The sequence below is a fragment of the Lycium barbarum genome, chromosome 8 (genome assembly GCF_019175385.1).
Source record: "Lycium barbarum isolate Lr01 chromosome 8, ASM1917538v2, whole genome shotgun sequence".
Classification (NCBI taxonomy): domain Eukaryota; kingdom Viridiplantae; phylum Streptophyta; class Magnoliopsida; order Solanales; family Solanaceae; genus Lycium; species Lycium barbarum.
The window spans coordinates 123,209,455-123,224,257 of record NC_083344.1 but is presented as its reverse complement, the minus strand read 5'-3'; the positions used below and the strand labels follow the sequence as shown (position 1 = coordinate 123,224,257).

At 33.4% G+C, this 14,803-nt stretch overlaps 1 protein-coding gene across 5 annotated transcripts; it reads left to right on the top strand.

Moving 5' to 3' along the window:
- Positions 1–479: 479 nt before the first annotated feature.
- Positions 480–14,532, top strand: LOC132607076 (phosphatidate phosphatase PAH1-like). Of its 5 annotated transcripts, XM_060320883.1 has the most exons (12): positions 480–520; positions 811–848; positions 5,692–7,064; positions 7,179–7,789; positions 7,892–7,965; positions 9,359–9,443; positions 11,747–11,833; positions 12,180–12,252; positions 13,049–13,092; positions 13,186–13,314; positions 13,408–13,506; positions 14,094–14,532. In XM_060320883.1, the coding sequence occupies exons 3-12, from the start codon at positions 5,861–5,863 to the stop codon at positions 14,151–14,153; spliced, it is 2,466 nt and encodes an 821-aa protein (XP_060176866.1). In that variant the 5' UTR covers positions 480–520; positions 811–848; positions 5,692–5,860; the 3' UTR covers positions 14,154–14,532. The 5 variants fall into 5 exon arrangements, with proteins under 5 accessions (XP_060176866.1, XP_060176868.1, XP_060176867.1 ...); XM_060320885.1 differs by lacking the exons at positions 480–520; positions 811–848 and adding an exon at positions 5,341–5,540 and having other exon boundaries at positions 7,191–7,789; XM_060320884.1 differs by lacking the exons at positions 480–520; positions 811–848 and adding an exon at positions 5,341–5,540 and having other exon boundaries at positions 7,185–7,789.
- Positions 14,533–14,803: the final 271 nt, after the last annotated feature.

Genomic DNA, 14,803 nt, shown 5'->3' with positions numbered 1-14,803 from the left:
TTACTTTATTAGTGAACTTTTCTTTAAAAAAGTTCCACGAGAAGTGATGTATCACATGTATTGTGATACCATAAAATTTGAATTTACATATTTATATGTATTACAATTGTAGTCTATATCATGATCATATGACATAGTTCTTTGGCAAAAAGATTCTCTTTTTTGGCTTCTTATGCTTCTTTTTTCTTTACATTCAATTCACTCTAATTTAAATGATGTAGCATATCTATTTGATTAAAAATTATCTTTTTCTTTTATTTAGTATCACCTTTTTTTTCTTCTTCAATGTTGAGCTCGTACGTGATTTACGGTGGAATTAATTGGTAGACTAAAAATGATGGAATTTGATGGGACCAAAAGCTATTTCTATTCTCAAATTAAATGTAATAATTAATGCATGCGAATGTTGTTGAGTCTTCATCTTCTTCTTCATATAAACTATGAAATGTTAATAAATATCACGTTAGGAATAGTTGGACCTTACGGGGACATCTTGGTTATCTTTGGAGCATCTATTTTGGTATGTTTAAGTTCTTGCTTGATTTTGCAGTTATATATGTTATTCGTTATTCTTTATATATACATGTCTTATTTTCAATTGATACACTTTATTTTTCATACATTGTTGGTCGTTTATTTATTAGGATATGCTGTTTTTATTTAAGCTTGATTTTCCCCCTCAAAAAGTCGTGGATTTTCGAGTTATATTAATTCATTGATTTTCTTGCTCATTAATGTATACACAGTCCAAATTTCAATTATAAACATTACCTAATTTTTTTCTCTTATGCCTTTTTTCTTGAGGATTAGCAGCAGATATGATCCTGCAAAGAGGGGAAAGAGATGAAGTAGGTGATACTTCCAATTATGTGAAACCGAGTGATAAGCTTCTATTGAGAATCTAAATTGAAAATTGATATTTTATTTAAAATTCAATTACAATTTGCTTATAACGTCTTCTTATTTTGCAATTAGTAATGCATTTAAATTAATTTTGTCTTTATGTTCCAAAGATTAATTGCATGAAAGTTGTAAATATCTAAAGGAAAACATATCAACATTATAATCGGTTTTCTAATTACTCTACGACAAAGAACTATGACTACATTAATAATGCTAAAATTGTAGTATCTAAATGTCAAGCATTATGAGCGGCTCAATTTATATTCTTCAAATATGATTGATTTTGATGAGATTTGGCAAAGAAACGAGAAAGGGTTATCAAACCAACGACTCTCACAAAGTAACTGTCACATATTAAAGATAGTCCCATTCCTTAATCTAATAATGTCAATGATTTAACATTGATCAACACATATTAATAAGCTGCAATAATGTATTTTGTTAAACTTTTCTTTCTATTGTATTTATATATTTTTGCTAAAAGAACATATTGAACAGTCGGAGAAATTAAAAGGAAATATCAGAAGAATAGAATTTTGAGTAAATAAGAGATGAAATAAGAAGGAAAAAGAAGATCGACTTGGAGAGTTGGAGTATCATATGCCAGTCAGCCAGTGTATCCACATTTTTATTTAAAATCAAATCCCACATTTATAACCACATCTTTTGAGAATTCTCTTCCCATACCTCCTTAAGGGAGTAACTAATAAATTCTATGCCAACTGCGTTAAGTTTTAGAATATGCATGAAAACTATAATAAATTTTTAATAGCTTAAAATTTTAAAGATCACTTCAGAAAATTACAATTAAAAAGGAATCCGTTTAACTTCTCAAATAATGATAAACTGAAGAAGCTAGAATTTTTATAAATTTGCTAATGTAGGAAAAGTACACTAGTTGAGATTAAACTGAGGTATAATTTAATTCCCATTCGCTTACATTTGCATCTCTTTTCTTTTTATGAGTATTTAGATTTCCGGTCTAGAGAATACTCTAATGTGATAAAAATGTTAAATATGGGAGTTACCAATCATTTAGAGTTGTTTTTTTTTTTTGTCTTTCAAAGAAGAAACTTCTCGTACCGCTATACAATTTGATAAAAGGTGTATTTCTTTTATTCTTAATCCGAAAATTAACATTAAGGGTAATTGAGATTCAATAGATGAAAGAAGAGGCATTTTAACTTGTATATTATCATTAATGACAATTGGGGTCTAATAGGTGGAAGAAGCGCAAATTTAAGCCATTCCATATGTTATGAACATTTTACTGTTTTCCTGATTAAAAGAAAAATCACATTAATTTTAATAATGTTAAAATCTCAATTATCTATTTTTACACTTAATAACATTGTCTTACAGTAATCTATATATAATATAAAGCTAGGCATAGTCAATCCTATGTGGCATCCCTCTAAGGCCTCCAAATGCATTTATCTTTTATCTCCTTTTTTGACGTTTTTCCCATCATTTTTATCATTAATTATATTTAAAAGCTCATATAATAAAGACAATAAAGAATAAATAATTGTAGTAAATAAATGAAAAAAGTGAACAGGCATAGCATGAGCAGTTACCAATGATGAATTGTAAGAGCAATAAACACATGTAGTAAATGATAATTAAGCGTGAATTCATTTAATTCTTTTCCATAAGCCCCTCTTTCCTTCTATTCTACCATTTTCTTCCATGTATATTATAATAAAGTTAGTCATTCATAATATATTTATTAAATAAATAAAGATTTAAATGGTCATGTTTGTCCTAATTAAGTCACTTACACCCTTTTGCTTTCCCTAATAATGCCTAATAGCCGTTTCACTTTCCTTAATTAATACTAAATAAAAAGGATTCATCTATGTTATATAAGTTAGAGAAAAGAAATCTGCAGCAATCATCCACTTTCAATTTCTTCATTCAATTTCTTTTTTTGCATATAATAAGAGCAGTGAAAATTTCTTTTGTTCTTCTAGCAATTTGAGTGAGTGATATTATTTATTTTCTATTGGGATTGTTTTATGTATAATATTGGTTTGGTTTATTTTATTATTAGACATTCTGGTCACTTTTTCACTATTGCAAGTTTTAGCTAGTAGGTTCTTTTATTAGTAGGTTCTTTTATTCTTTCGCTGCTCTGGCAAACATTTAGAACCTGAAAAGATTTGGTGGTTTTGAGATGACGGTTAAAAATATTGAGAATTATGTTCAATTATATATGCTTCGGTCTTCTATCTATTATCAAAATTAATTGTGTCTCAATCTTTTTTCTTCGTTTTGTCCGTCTCTTTGCAGCTGTTATGATGTTGATATACTTGAATTTTCAGAGTTATAACTTGAGGATTTGTATTACATGTGCGGTTTGTTCTTTTGGGGTATTGAAAAATTATAAGCTACCAACAATCTGTTTCTTTTTTATTCATCTTTACTTCAGGTTTTGATAGATCATGAATCCAAGCATGAGAATTTCGCTGAAACATTTTTTTTTTCTTCCTTTTTCTTCTTCTACCTTCTCATTTGTCGTAACACAATATTTGTTTCGAGAGTGTGATTTTTTGTTGAGAAAAAAGAGTTAAAAAGAAATATTATAATTACGGGAAAGGTGCTCTAAAAAAATGATTTAAAAAAAATGAATAAAAGAAAAAATAAATGAGGAGAAGGAGAAAAATAGCAACTTGATTTCTAATATACAAAATTAGTGAACGAAATGTGTGCATGCTTTTCTTCTGGTCTTATTTCCATTTGAATTTTCTTCTTCTTTATGTATAGAACAAAGAGGCGAAGTAGAAAAATTAAATAAGAAAAAAAAAGTGAGAAAATAGCAACTTGATTCTAACATGAAAATTTTGTGTCCATATGATTTTATCTTCTTTCCATGTTAAGAAAATCAAAGAAATTATAAAAAATGTAGTTTTAAAAGTTAATAGAAAATTTTATTTAAGTTTAAAATTTCTAAGTGAGGAGAAACAAAATAATAAATCTAAATCAATTCTCTCTAAACTCGAGGACTACAAATCTCTTTTTAAAAATATTTAAATCGAATTTTGACATTTCGAATGACATACGGAAGTTTTAGAATGATCTTCATATCCTCAATTATATATAAAGCAGATCATCAGTAAAACATTAAAAACAAAAAAAAAAACACACACACACACACAGAAATTCACATGATTAAAAAGATGAGTAGGATTTCCTCTTTTTTTTTTTGTCATTTAGTATTGGAGATGTCAAAAAGAAATTTTCGTAGTAAAAAAGTATTTTTTTTTAATTGAAATTATTGATGGTGCTTCAATTAAAAAGTATAATTACATAAGGTGAACATAAATTTATATCTGTATATATGAAATTTTTATATCTTTTATCTTGATTACATGTATAAAATATTTTTTAAATTTACTAACTAATTCTTATAACCGCGCGAAGCGCGGCCAAATTTACTAGTTGTATGATATGTCTAACAACTAAAGATTCAAATTGTATTTTGGTATGTTATATGCAAATTTAGCTTAACATTATTAGATAGAAGTTTTCCTTAAATTTTTAAAATTTGTACTTATTCAAACTGGACAAATAAAATGAAATGAAGCGAATATCTAATTTTAAGTAAATACGAAATATAAGTAATTTCCAGTAGAACCGTTCCCAAAAATCCTATTTTACGACGAAAAATACTTGCATGAACCTAACTTCAACGTGAATAGAAAGATTATATGATCTATTTGATCCTTTGAGATAATTCTGACAAAATAAAAAAGTTCTGATAGTCTTTATCTTTTTGATATAAGTAGGACTTTATGACTCTAGTTGGTTGGTTTCCCAAAACTTCATTCAATTCTCATCATCAGTTACAAACTTCAAAGCTTTTGCAGATAAACCTTTGACGTGACATTTCTATTTGTACCAATTTGACGCTAAATATTTATCTAACAACAATATATTCTTGTAATTCCACAAATGGAGTACGAAGAGATAGAACCTTACTTCTACCCCAAGTATCTTAGCGGGTAGAGAAGCTATTTCTGATTTAGCTCAAAGAATTATATACCTCTTTTGTCTTAATTTATGTAATATTTTTTGCTTCTCGAGATTCAAACTGCATGAAGTTTGATCAATATTTTAAGATGTATTTTTTCACCAAACTAATACTGAGAAAAGCTGCAACATTTCATACTTTTTACGTAGTTTTTAAATATATAATTTTTTATATTAAAATATTAAGTTTATTTAATTTAAATTAGCTTTAAAATTTAGTCAAATTGAATCTCGAAAAGTAAAAAGTGACACATAAATTAGACAGAGGGAGTAATTTAATAAGGTGAAAATATATATTGATTAAAAATAAAAAGTCAATATACAAACATATTTTAATGTATTACTATTTGCTACTATAAGTATCGAATGTTCGGGCTCGCAGAAGAAAAAATAGACATGCTCTTAATAGTTAAGGTATCGACTTTTATATATGTGTACAAAAAATAAGAAAATACAAAATTTCAATAGAGAATTCTCGGTATTATTTACTGTTCTTCCTTCTCCAATGAGATCAATTTCAAATTTTAAAAAAATAAAATCAAATTGATCCACTGATAATTGGAGCTTGAAGTGGGTACATTTTGTTACATTGAAAATATCAATCTGTAAGTCTCTGGTTATTAAGTTATAATTTTATTTACATGAATCCTTTGTTTCCCATGCATTTTATCGAATGAATTCTCATTTTGGGTTTTGTAATTTGAAGCTTATGCATGTATGGTCACACGTTAATTTGCTACTTTTTGTTGCATGCAGATGTTCTTGTTAAGGTTGGAATTTGTATTTTCCACGGTGGATTGTGGGATCAAGGTTAATTGGATCATTCTAAGGTTGTTTTTTGATTTACAATGAAAATTACATTTTAGTATATCCTAGGTTTAATTGATATTTGTGTATCTGGGGTTTAAGTTTTTGAGGGGAGCAAATGAATGTTGTTGGAAAAGTTAGTAGTTTTATAACACAGGGTGTGTATTCAGTTGCCACCCCATTTCACCCTTTTGGTGGAGCAGTTGATATAATTGTTGTGAAGCAGCATGATGAGACTTTTAGGAGCACCCCTTGGCATGTTCGATTCGGTAAATTTCAGGGTGTTCTTAAAGGGGCAGAAAAAGTGGTTAAAATTGAAGTTAACGGTGTAGAAGCCGATTTTCACATGTATCTTGATAATTCCGGTGAAGCATATTTTATCAGAGAGGTTACTGCTGATAAGGAGTGCGAAGCAAATGAGGATTCAAGGGAAGAGGTGATTACTAGTGATCTTGATAATGTTAACAAGAATGAAAGTATAAAGGAGGGTGCTGATTTACCATTGCGAGATGAAGGTGTGACATTGGGTATAGATCGATTAGATAAGGGAGATTCCGATGGTGAGAGGAGATCTTATGAGTTTCTGGATGAACAATCTTCTCTGGAGGATTCAATTGTAGCAGAACTTGGTTCTAGCGGATATGAGAGTTTGGATAATGCTGAGGAGGTGTTGGAATCGCAGGACTCCAGTTCTGAAGTTGTTATGGTGAGCGTGGATGGCCATTTATTGAAAGCACCCATCTTAGCATCTGAAAGGAATGTGGAAGATGTCAAATTAGAGACGCCTAGATTTCATTTAGGCCCCGGTCAGGGGACAGATTTTTCGGATGGTAACTCGGAGTTCATTGATGATTATATGAGTTATCAGGCGTCACCAAAAGCTGCTCCTGCAGACGCTTGCCATGTGAAAAACGAGAGCAATACGGTTGAGCACCAGACAGATGTTTCTGAAGTAGATGATGAATTTCCAGTAAATTTGGATGTGAAAAAACAGGCAAATGGCAATGTGGAGGTTAATCAGCCAGATGTGGTTTCTCCGGTGAAGATTCCGGAAGTGGTTGACGATTTAGCTAAGACGTCTTCTGGGAAACTGGGAGACAACAGTTCGCTAAATCCTAGTAAAACCCTTCAGAAAAGTGAATCAGCGACAGATTCTAATGGTTCTGACAGCTCAATAGACCATCGTGTTCTTAGTGATAAACACTCAAAGGAACAGAATGATGTATCTTTAGCAGCTGAAGAAATACAAAGTGGCCAGCAAGAATCAGATGAATGTACTCAACGTGAAAATGTGAAGCATCTTACAGAAGCTTTTCTCAAAGGTACAAAAGCTGATTCAGCATTAGTATGTTGTCCCTCTTGTTTTTTATTACGATTATAGCTTCACATTTAGTCTTTGATTTATTTCAACTTCCACTAATTTCACACGTTTTTAGTAATAGTGACAGGAGTAGAGATATCTCTTTGTGGCAACTTGCTTCATGCTGGAATGGGTTCTAGTGCTGCTAGAGAAGCCTTTGACACAAATTGTATATCTGAGGAGGAATTCAAAATTTCTTCAGAATCCATAATCAAGAACGAAAACTTAGTTGTCAGAATTCGAGGAAACTATCTTTTGTGGGACAGAGCTGCTCCTGTCATTCTTGGCATGGCTGAATGTGATATGGAATTGCCTGTTGAATATGCTGATGTCATACCTGTAGAACGGGAGGAAACCTCAAAATCAGGAGAGGATGATAGTGGGATATCTTCGGTTCCTTCTGGAAGACGATGGACTCTCTGGCCAAATCCATTTAGAAGGGTTAAGACACTTGACAACAGTAACATTAATTCATCAAATGAAGAGGTCATTGTTAATACTGAATCTAGCTCAATGTACCAGCCTATAGAACAAACAGTAATCACACAAGGAGGAAAGGGATCTCCTCCAGAGCAATTTGTGAGAACAAATATTCCCACTTCCGGTCAAATCACATCTTTAAACTTGAAAGAGGGGCAGAATATGGTAACTTTCATTTTCTCAACCCGAGTCCTTGGGGAGCAAAAGGTTTGTTGTCTTTCTTGCACTCAAAATATATAGTTCTAATGATACAGTCTACTGTATTTTTTGCATTCTTATTTTGGTTGCTCAAGCAACTTTCTGAAACAGGTTGAATCCCATATATACTTGTGGAAGTGGAATGCAAAAATTGTTATTTCTGATGTTGATGGGACTATTACCAAGTAAGATTTTGCACTAAATTTATGGCCTCAAATTGATAGCTTTTACATGCTATCTATGGGATTGTCTTTTGCATACTTGAACCTATAAAGCCCTTTGAAGTCATTATATATTTAATGTATAGAAAATAGGAGTTCTGTCAAAATCTGGATGGAGTTGGTAGTTTTTATTTTCTTGAACTGTGGCATAACAATGGAATGATTCTTGTTCTGCCTTTTACACAGTATATGAATTGTGCATTGTTTAAGTTACTAGATCAGCAGAACTTCTTACCTCGGTTTAATACTGCTTAATGCACTTATAACCTTTATATCTGTCCGAAGAATATCTATATCCTTAGTGGTCGTTTGGTTTGAGGTCAAAATAGTCCCGGGATTACAATTCCGGGACTAATTTATACCATCTGTTGGTATTATTTTATACCATCTGAAAGATGGTATAAAATAATACCAGTATAAGTGGGTTAAGAAGGTATAAGTTGAGTTATTCCAGCACTAATTTTTATACCACGTTTGGTACAAGGTATAAAATAATCCCGGGATAAATCTATACCTTATACCAAACGTGGTATAAAAATTAGTACCGGTATAACCCATGTTATACCTTAAACCAAACGACCACTTAAAGTTTATGAGCCTATCAATAAAGTCTGAGAAGGTTTGATGGTGGAAAGTTGATGGAAATGAGTAGAACTGAATACCAGTGATTCTGATGCATGTGTAGTTGAGTTGGATGCCAATTTGTCACACCCCTACGAGGAGTATGACGGGCTCCGACCCGTAGGCCGGGAACCACCTGACTTATCCGTTACTTTAAACATTATAAACCATAGCTCAAAGAGCACCTGCACGCAGAAAAGGCCCAACATAGAATATCCGATCATTCAGCACATATGTACATCTGCGGACCGACAAGGTCGCCACAACATAACGTATATCATAAAGCCGGCAAGGCTAACAGTAAAGTATCACCGACCAAAACAATGCCAACATGACCATACACCATGCTTACATACCCCACTATGTCTATGAGCCTCTAAGAGTGTACATATGAACATATATTACACTAGCAGAAGAGTACCAAAAGATAGCAAGTCTGGAGTAGTGGCACTCGCTGACACCGCTGAGCTAGAGAATCCTACTGCGGTCGCTACTCAATAACCCTGTCAGAGCCTGCAGCACGAAATGCAGCGTCCCGTGCAATGGGACGTCAGTACAGATATTTTGTGGAGTAGCAAGCAGATATTTTGTGGAGGATGTCTATTGAGAAATACACTGTTGTAAACTTTATCTGATTTTATGTGGTAAATGTATGCTTAGTGATCATTAGTTCTTTAGAGATAAATGTGGTTATATATATGATGACATACCAATGAGGTATATGTTTCATGTCCAGGTCCGATGTTCTTGGTCAGTTTATGCCTTTGGTTGGGAAGGACTGGACACATTTTGGAACTGCCAGACTTTTCTCTGCAATCAAGGTACTTCTTTTCGCTGATCCATATTCGCATCTATACATTCCGCTATTTCTGTAAAACAGTAATATGTATGTGTGTGTATTATGTACATACTTGTGTGTGTATTATATTAGAGATGGCAATGGGGTGGTTGCGGTGCGGGTTTGGTCTAAACCCAGCAAAGACTTCAACCCGCCCCGCCTAGCATTTTTTCTATTTTCAACCCGCTCCGCCCCGCCCCGCATAGCAATTTTTTTTTTTTGTTTTTCATTTTATTGTTTAGCTTAAACAAACTAGCTTAACATTTCAGTTTTTCTAAAAATGGAGAGTTTTGTAATTACTATTTCTTACTCAAGAAGTTTACAGTACTTTTCTCTTTCTGTTTTTCCATTTCTCTTTTTTATAATCACTGTACACGAGCATATTTAAAAGTATGAAAATAAAAAAAATAAAAGAAAGAGGTGCACATATTTTATCTGTATCTGAAAATTTATATTTCATCTTCTGTTTTCATTTCCTTTTAGATTAGCCACGTATCTTTTGAACTGATTCAAATATGAAAGAGTTGTGGGCATGTGGCGTTAAAATAAGTTAAGAAGAAAAAAGAAAAAATGAAACAAAATAAAATGAGTTGCAACTGAAAAGTAGGAGCAGAAAGATCACAGATAGAAAGAATAAGAGGAAGGATTGCTCTGTACAATGAAATTTGTAAAACTGGAGAGGAAACCCGCATGATTTTTATAAAATTTGAAAGAGAACCCGCAACCCGCCCCCCATTAGATTTTCAAAAAGTTGTTTCAACCCACCCCGCCCCGCCCTGCCCCGCCCCGCACTCGCTCAAAGCCAAACCTGCTCCGTGCCGCATAATGTCAAACCCGCCCTGCTCCACCCCGCAACCGCCCCGCCCCGTTGCCGTCCCTAATTATATACATACTTGTGTGTGTATACACATACAAGCACACTTATATCAATATATTCTCCAAATAGCTTATTAACCACACTTTCCAAGTAAATAATTTTATGCCGAAGTTGGATGTGAGTTTATTTGAGGACTAAGAATCTGGATATCAGAATAAGTTCTTTATTTGCAAAAGTTACTATATTTGCTTTACTTACAGAAATGAGTTTGCTACTTTGCTTAGCCATTTCGGTTGTGGCAACAATCACATTAAAACCAGCTTAAGACTATTCATTGACACCACCATATCATGATAATCGCTGTATCTACTTTCTAAAACTACATTTTATAATACGTATCAAGTCCCATCACCCATGCAGCATGCCTCAGTGAGATGCCATTCCTTGAGAATTAGCAGTTCTTGGGAATTTCTCTCCGAATTCCTGAATAAAATTGTTTGGTAGAATCTACTTTATGCTATCTTTTTGTAAGCCGATCATCAAAATCTGTATAAGTTTGATTCCCGATCATCAAAATATGTTAAAGTTTGATTCCTTCTTCTAATATTTTGACCCTTACTACCAAAACTGTCTAAAGGTCAAATTTTTTAGTTTGGATTTCGCAACTAGTTCATTTGCATCTCTTAAGGAAGACTTTATGCATCTGTATTATTTTCTTGAGGTTACTTAACCAGAGATGGCTAAACCTTGTCTTTATCATTTGGAACAGATTCCAATGCTTTTAGAATTGGAGAGTGTTGGACCAATGGGAATGTAGCAATTCAAGAATGATGGTCTTGCAAAATGAAAGAGGCTATAGTATTTAACTAATATTTCCTCTAGAGAGATAAGATTTGAGTGTAATTAAACATATTCAATAGAGGAGTATAAGACTTTCACGAGATCAATAATTGCTTAAAAGTACTCGAAGCAGGAAAAAGAAAAAACTTTTGTGCTCGCCGATATCAACAAAAATATTACCACAAGCTTAGCCCAAGAAAAAGAATCAAGTTCGCACATGAGGGAACATGTAGCAGACCTACAATAAGGAAATGAAAGTGTTCACTCTCCACAGTTTAGGCTTTTAGAGCGTCACACAATTCAAGACATATATATCTTTCACTTAATGTAAGATCTGTTCGAGTTTCACCTATTGTTTCATGGTTTATTTGATTTAAACATACGGCATATTCTTCAGTACGTATATTGAGTCAAAGAGTAAGATGTGGGAAGTACGAGTAACCGTTATTGTTATTTATTATCTTCTCCATTTTCATATTCTTCCATTTTCTTATTGTGCTTATATGAAATTGCATGAGTGTCTGACACAAATGAAGCTGAACATTTATTACCCCTCACTTCTATTCTCACTTATATTGACCCGTATTTCTTAATAGTTTCTCATGGATACTTGTGCTTCTTAACTGCAGGAAAATGGATATCAGCTACTCTTTCTCAGTGCGCGTGCGATTGTTCAAGCATATCTGACCAAGAATTTCCTGTTCAATCTCAAACAGGTACTAGTATATGCATTCATGAGACATCAACACGCCAGTCCTAGGCTTCTGAATTATAGTGACATTTTCTTTGAGAATCTGAGGGGTAACAGTTGGCTGACTTTCCCCTTACACATTTATTAGCTTGACTCGTAACTCTCACAACTTGGCTCTGTGTGTTTGTCTGTTTCTTTTCTTCTTGGAAGAAAAGGAGAGTCTTAGAGGATCATTTTGCTCATGATACTTGTCGTTCAACTGTATGTGCTGCCTTGAGTTTCTTGTATGTGACTTCTGTTCGACTTGTCATTGCTCTGTGGTCTGATTATCCAACAGACCTCTCTGACTATAAAGGTTAAATGCTCTGTAGGATGGAAAAACCCTACCCACTGGACCTGTTGTAATTTCTCCCGACGGTTTATTTCCGTCGTTGTACAGAGAAGGTAAGGCCGCATCCTGCTAATGTCTCCTCATGCTTGTAGTTTGCATCAAAGTGCTTGATCGGTGCATAAGAATTGGACATGTTTCTTGGCTTAAGGCTATAATAAAAGTACCAAAAAAGTTTTTGGTTTTCTTCATGGAACAATTTACTGACTTTTGCTGCAGAGATTACATTGAAGAGCGTATATGCTGCTTTGCCACAAAAAATATGGCTTAGTGTCTTTCTGTCTATACTTGTGGTTATTTTACATATGCTTTCTTGAAAATTACTAATATTACTGCATGTGTTAAGTGTATTTTCCGGTAAGATCCTGAATATTTTGAGTATATTGTAGATAGTTGGGAGTGTTTCGACTATTGAGCATAAAGAATTCTTATATGCCACAATTAGTTCCGTGCTTATATGCCACAATTAGTTCCACCATAGGCTTAGCTATTTGCTCTTCTCTTGTTTAAAGGAAAAGATTTAGCTTGGAGTATGCAGATTATATTCTAGCAAGTTCATCTAGATCTAGTGGGAAATAAACACACTTGGCACAATATTTTCTTCAATTGTGTTCTTTTGATGTCCTAATTTCCATAACATAACTTTTTCTTCACATGCATTCTCCAATAGTCTGATGGAAATGTTGTTCCCATATGGTAGGGATTTCTGTCTATTTTTCTCCCTATTAATTGATACCTTGTCAGCATTTTCAAAATTGCGTTTGAGTGCATGTTGAAGGCAATCACTTTCCTACTTTAAGATGGATTAAATGTAATCTGATTTTTGATTTACTTCTCTTTTCATCATGACAGTTATAAGAAGAGCCCCTCATGAATTCAAGATAGCCTGTTTAGAGGTATGCACCTCAAGCTGACAGTTCTTCTTGTCGACTCCAATTCTTTGGAATCTTCCAGTGGTTGTCCTTTCTAATGCCATTTGTACTTTTCAGGACATCAAAGCACTTTTCCCTCAAGATTACAACCCATTCTATGCGGGCTTTGGGAATAGGGACACTGATGAATTCAGTTACAGAAAAATTGGAATTCCCAAAGGCAAAATTTTTATAATCAACCCAAAGGTTGGCAATCCCAGCCATATGCTTTGTTGTCAACTACAAGGTTTGTCAATTTTGTGAACAATGTTTGCCTAACATGTTAAAGTGGACTTACAGGGGGAAGTATCAATTAACCATCAAATTGATGTAAAATCCTATACTTCATTGCACAGTCTAGTCGATGACATGTTCCCACCGACATCCATGGCTGAGCAGGTAAGAAAAAATTCTCTTATCATTTCTTGTAAATCTTTGTTAGTTTGCATGTACTTGTAGTGTATAAAGACCAGATAATTTATGCAGTTTAGGGGTGCAATAAGTACAGCGCTGTTAGAGTTAAGATCCGTGCTGTGATATTAAATCTAGTTTAATTTGCTGCTATAAGCCTATAATACTTGACATTGTCAGGTTCTGCAACAAAAGCACCACATTCAATCCTTTAATTAAGTTCACATATATTTCTGTACTATCAATGTTGTTTTAACACCTATAAATCCAAGTTAGGGAACTCAATTCACTCTGTCTCTTCTTCACCCCCTCCATTCCCGTGAGGTTTCAGTTTCACATCTGACATCACGTACAGATTTAGAGAGTTGACAACTATCTTCCCCATGAAATGCGTCATCTCTTGTTATTTTCTATCCCCACCATCATGGTTTTGGCTATTTAGATGCACACATCTCCATTCTTTCTTTAGCCGTTTTCCATTACAAACAATCTTTTCATTTACTGTTGACTAAAATTGTGGTCTACTGAGTAGGCATTTTGTCACATTCTTCTGGATTTTCATTTTGTGTGTGCAGGAAGATTTTAACTTATGGAACTATTGGAAAATGCCCATGTCAGACATCAATTACTTGTAGAGATTTGTCTCCATACAGATGGATCTTCCAAGCCCAGTATACATTAATCATTTCCAGATCTTTGAAAGGAGGAGGCTGCCATGCTGATTTTTGGTCTAAATTTAAGGAAACATACTTACTCGCACCCGGTGTTCCTACCAATCAAGCAATTAACCTTAAGTTTACAAATTAAATTGAGAATACATATCACATGGTGCAGGTTAGTGGCAATAGTTTATATGCAAGATACTTGCCTTATCTTCTTTAATTTGATGTAAACACAGGGTGCAGTTTTGTTCTTATTTCAAGTGTATAGAACGGTTTTGTAGTCACGATCAATTCACACTTATTTCATCAAAGCATAAATTCCCGAGAGAATAAATTTAGTTTGTTTGACGCCTCTTTTACATGGTATGCTCTGCCCTTTCTAAGTTTCTCTCTACAACGTTACAAGTTGTTCTTCTTCTATTGGTTTAGCTACCAGTACATGGACGTTACATATCGTATTTTATTAGAGTGAATCCTACTTTACCCCCTAACATTTAAGGGTTGGGAAACGATACTCCCCTCACATATTGAATGGGAACGATAACCCCCCTATTCAATATTTTCCGGTGAGAATAAGTAATTAATTTCAAAAAAATAATAAAAAGTCACTAAACTAGCCATTG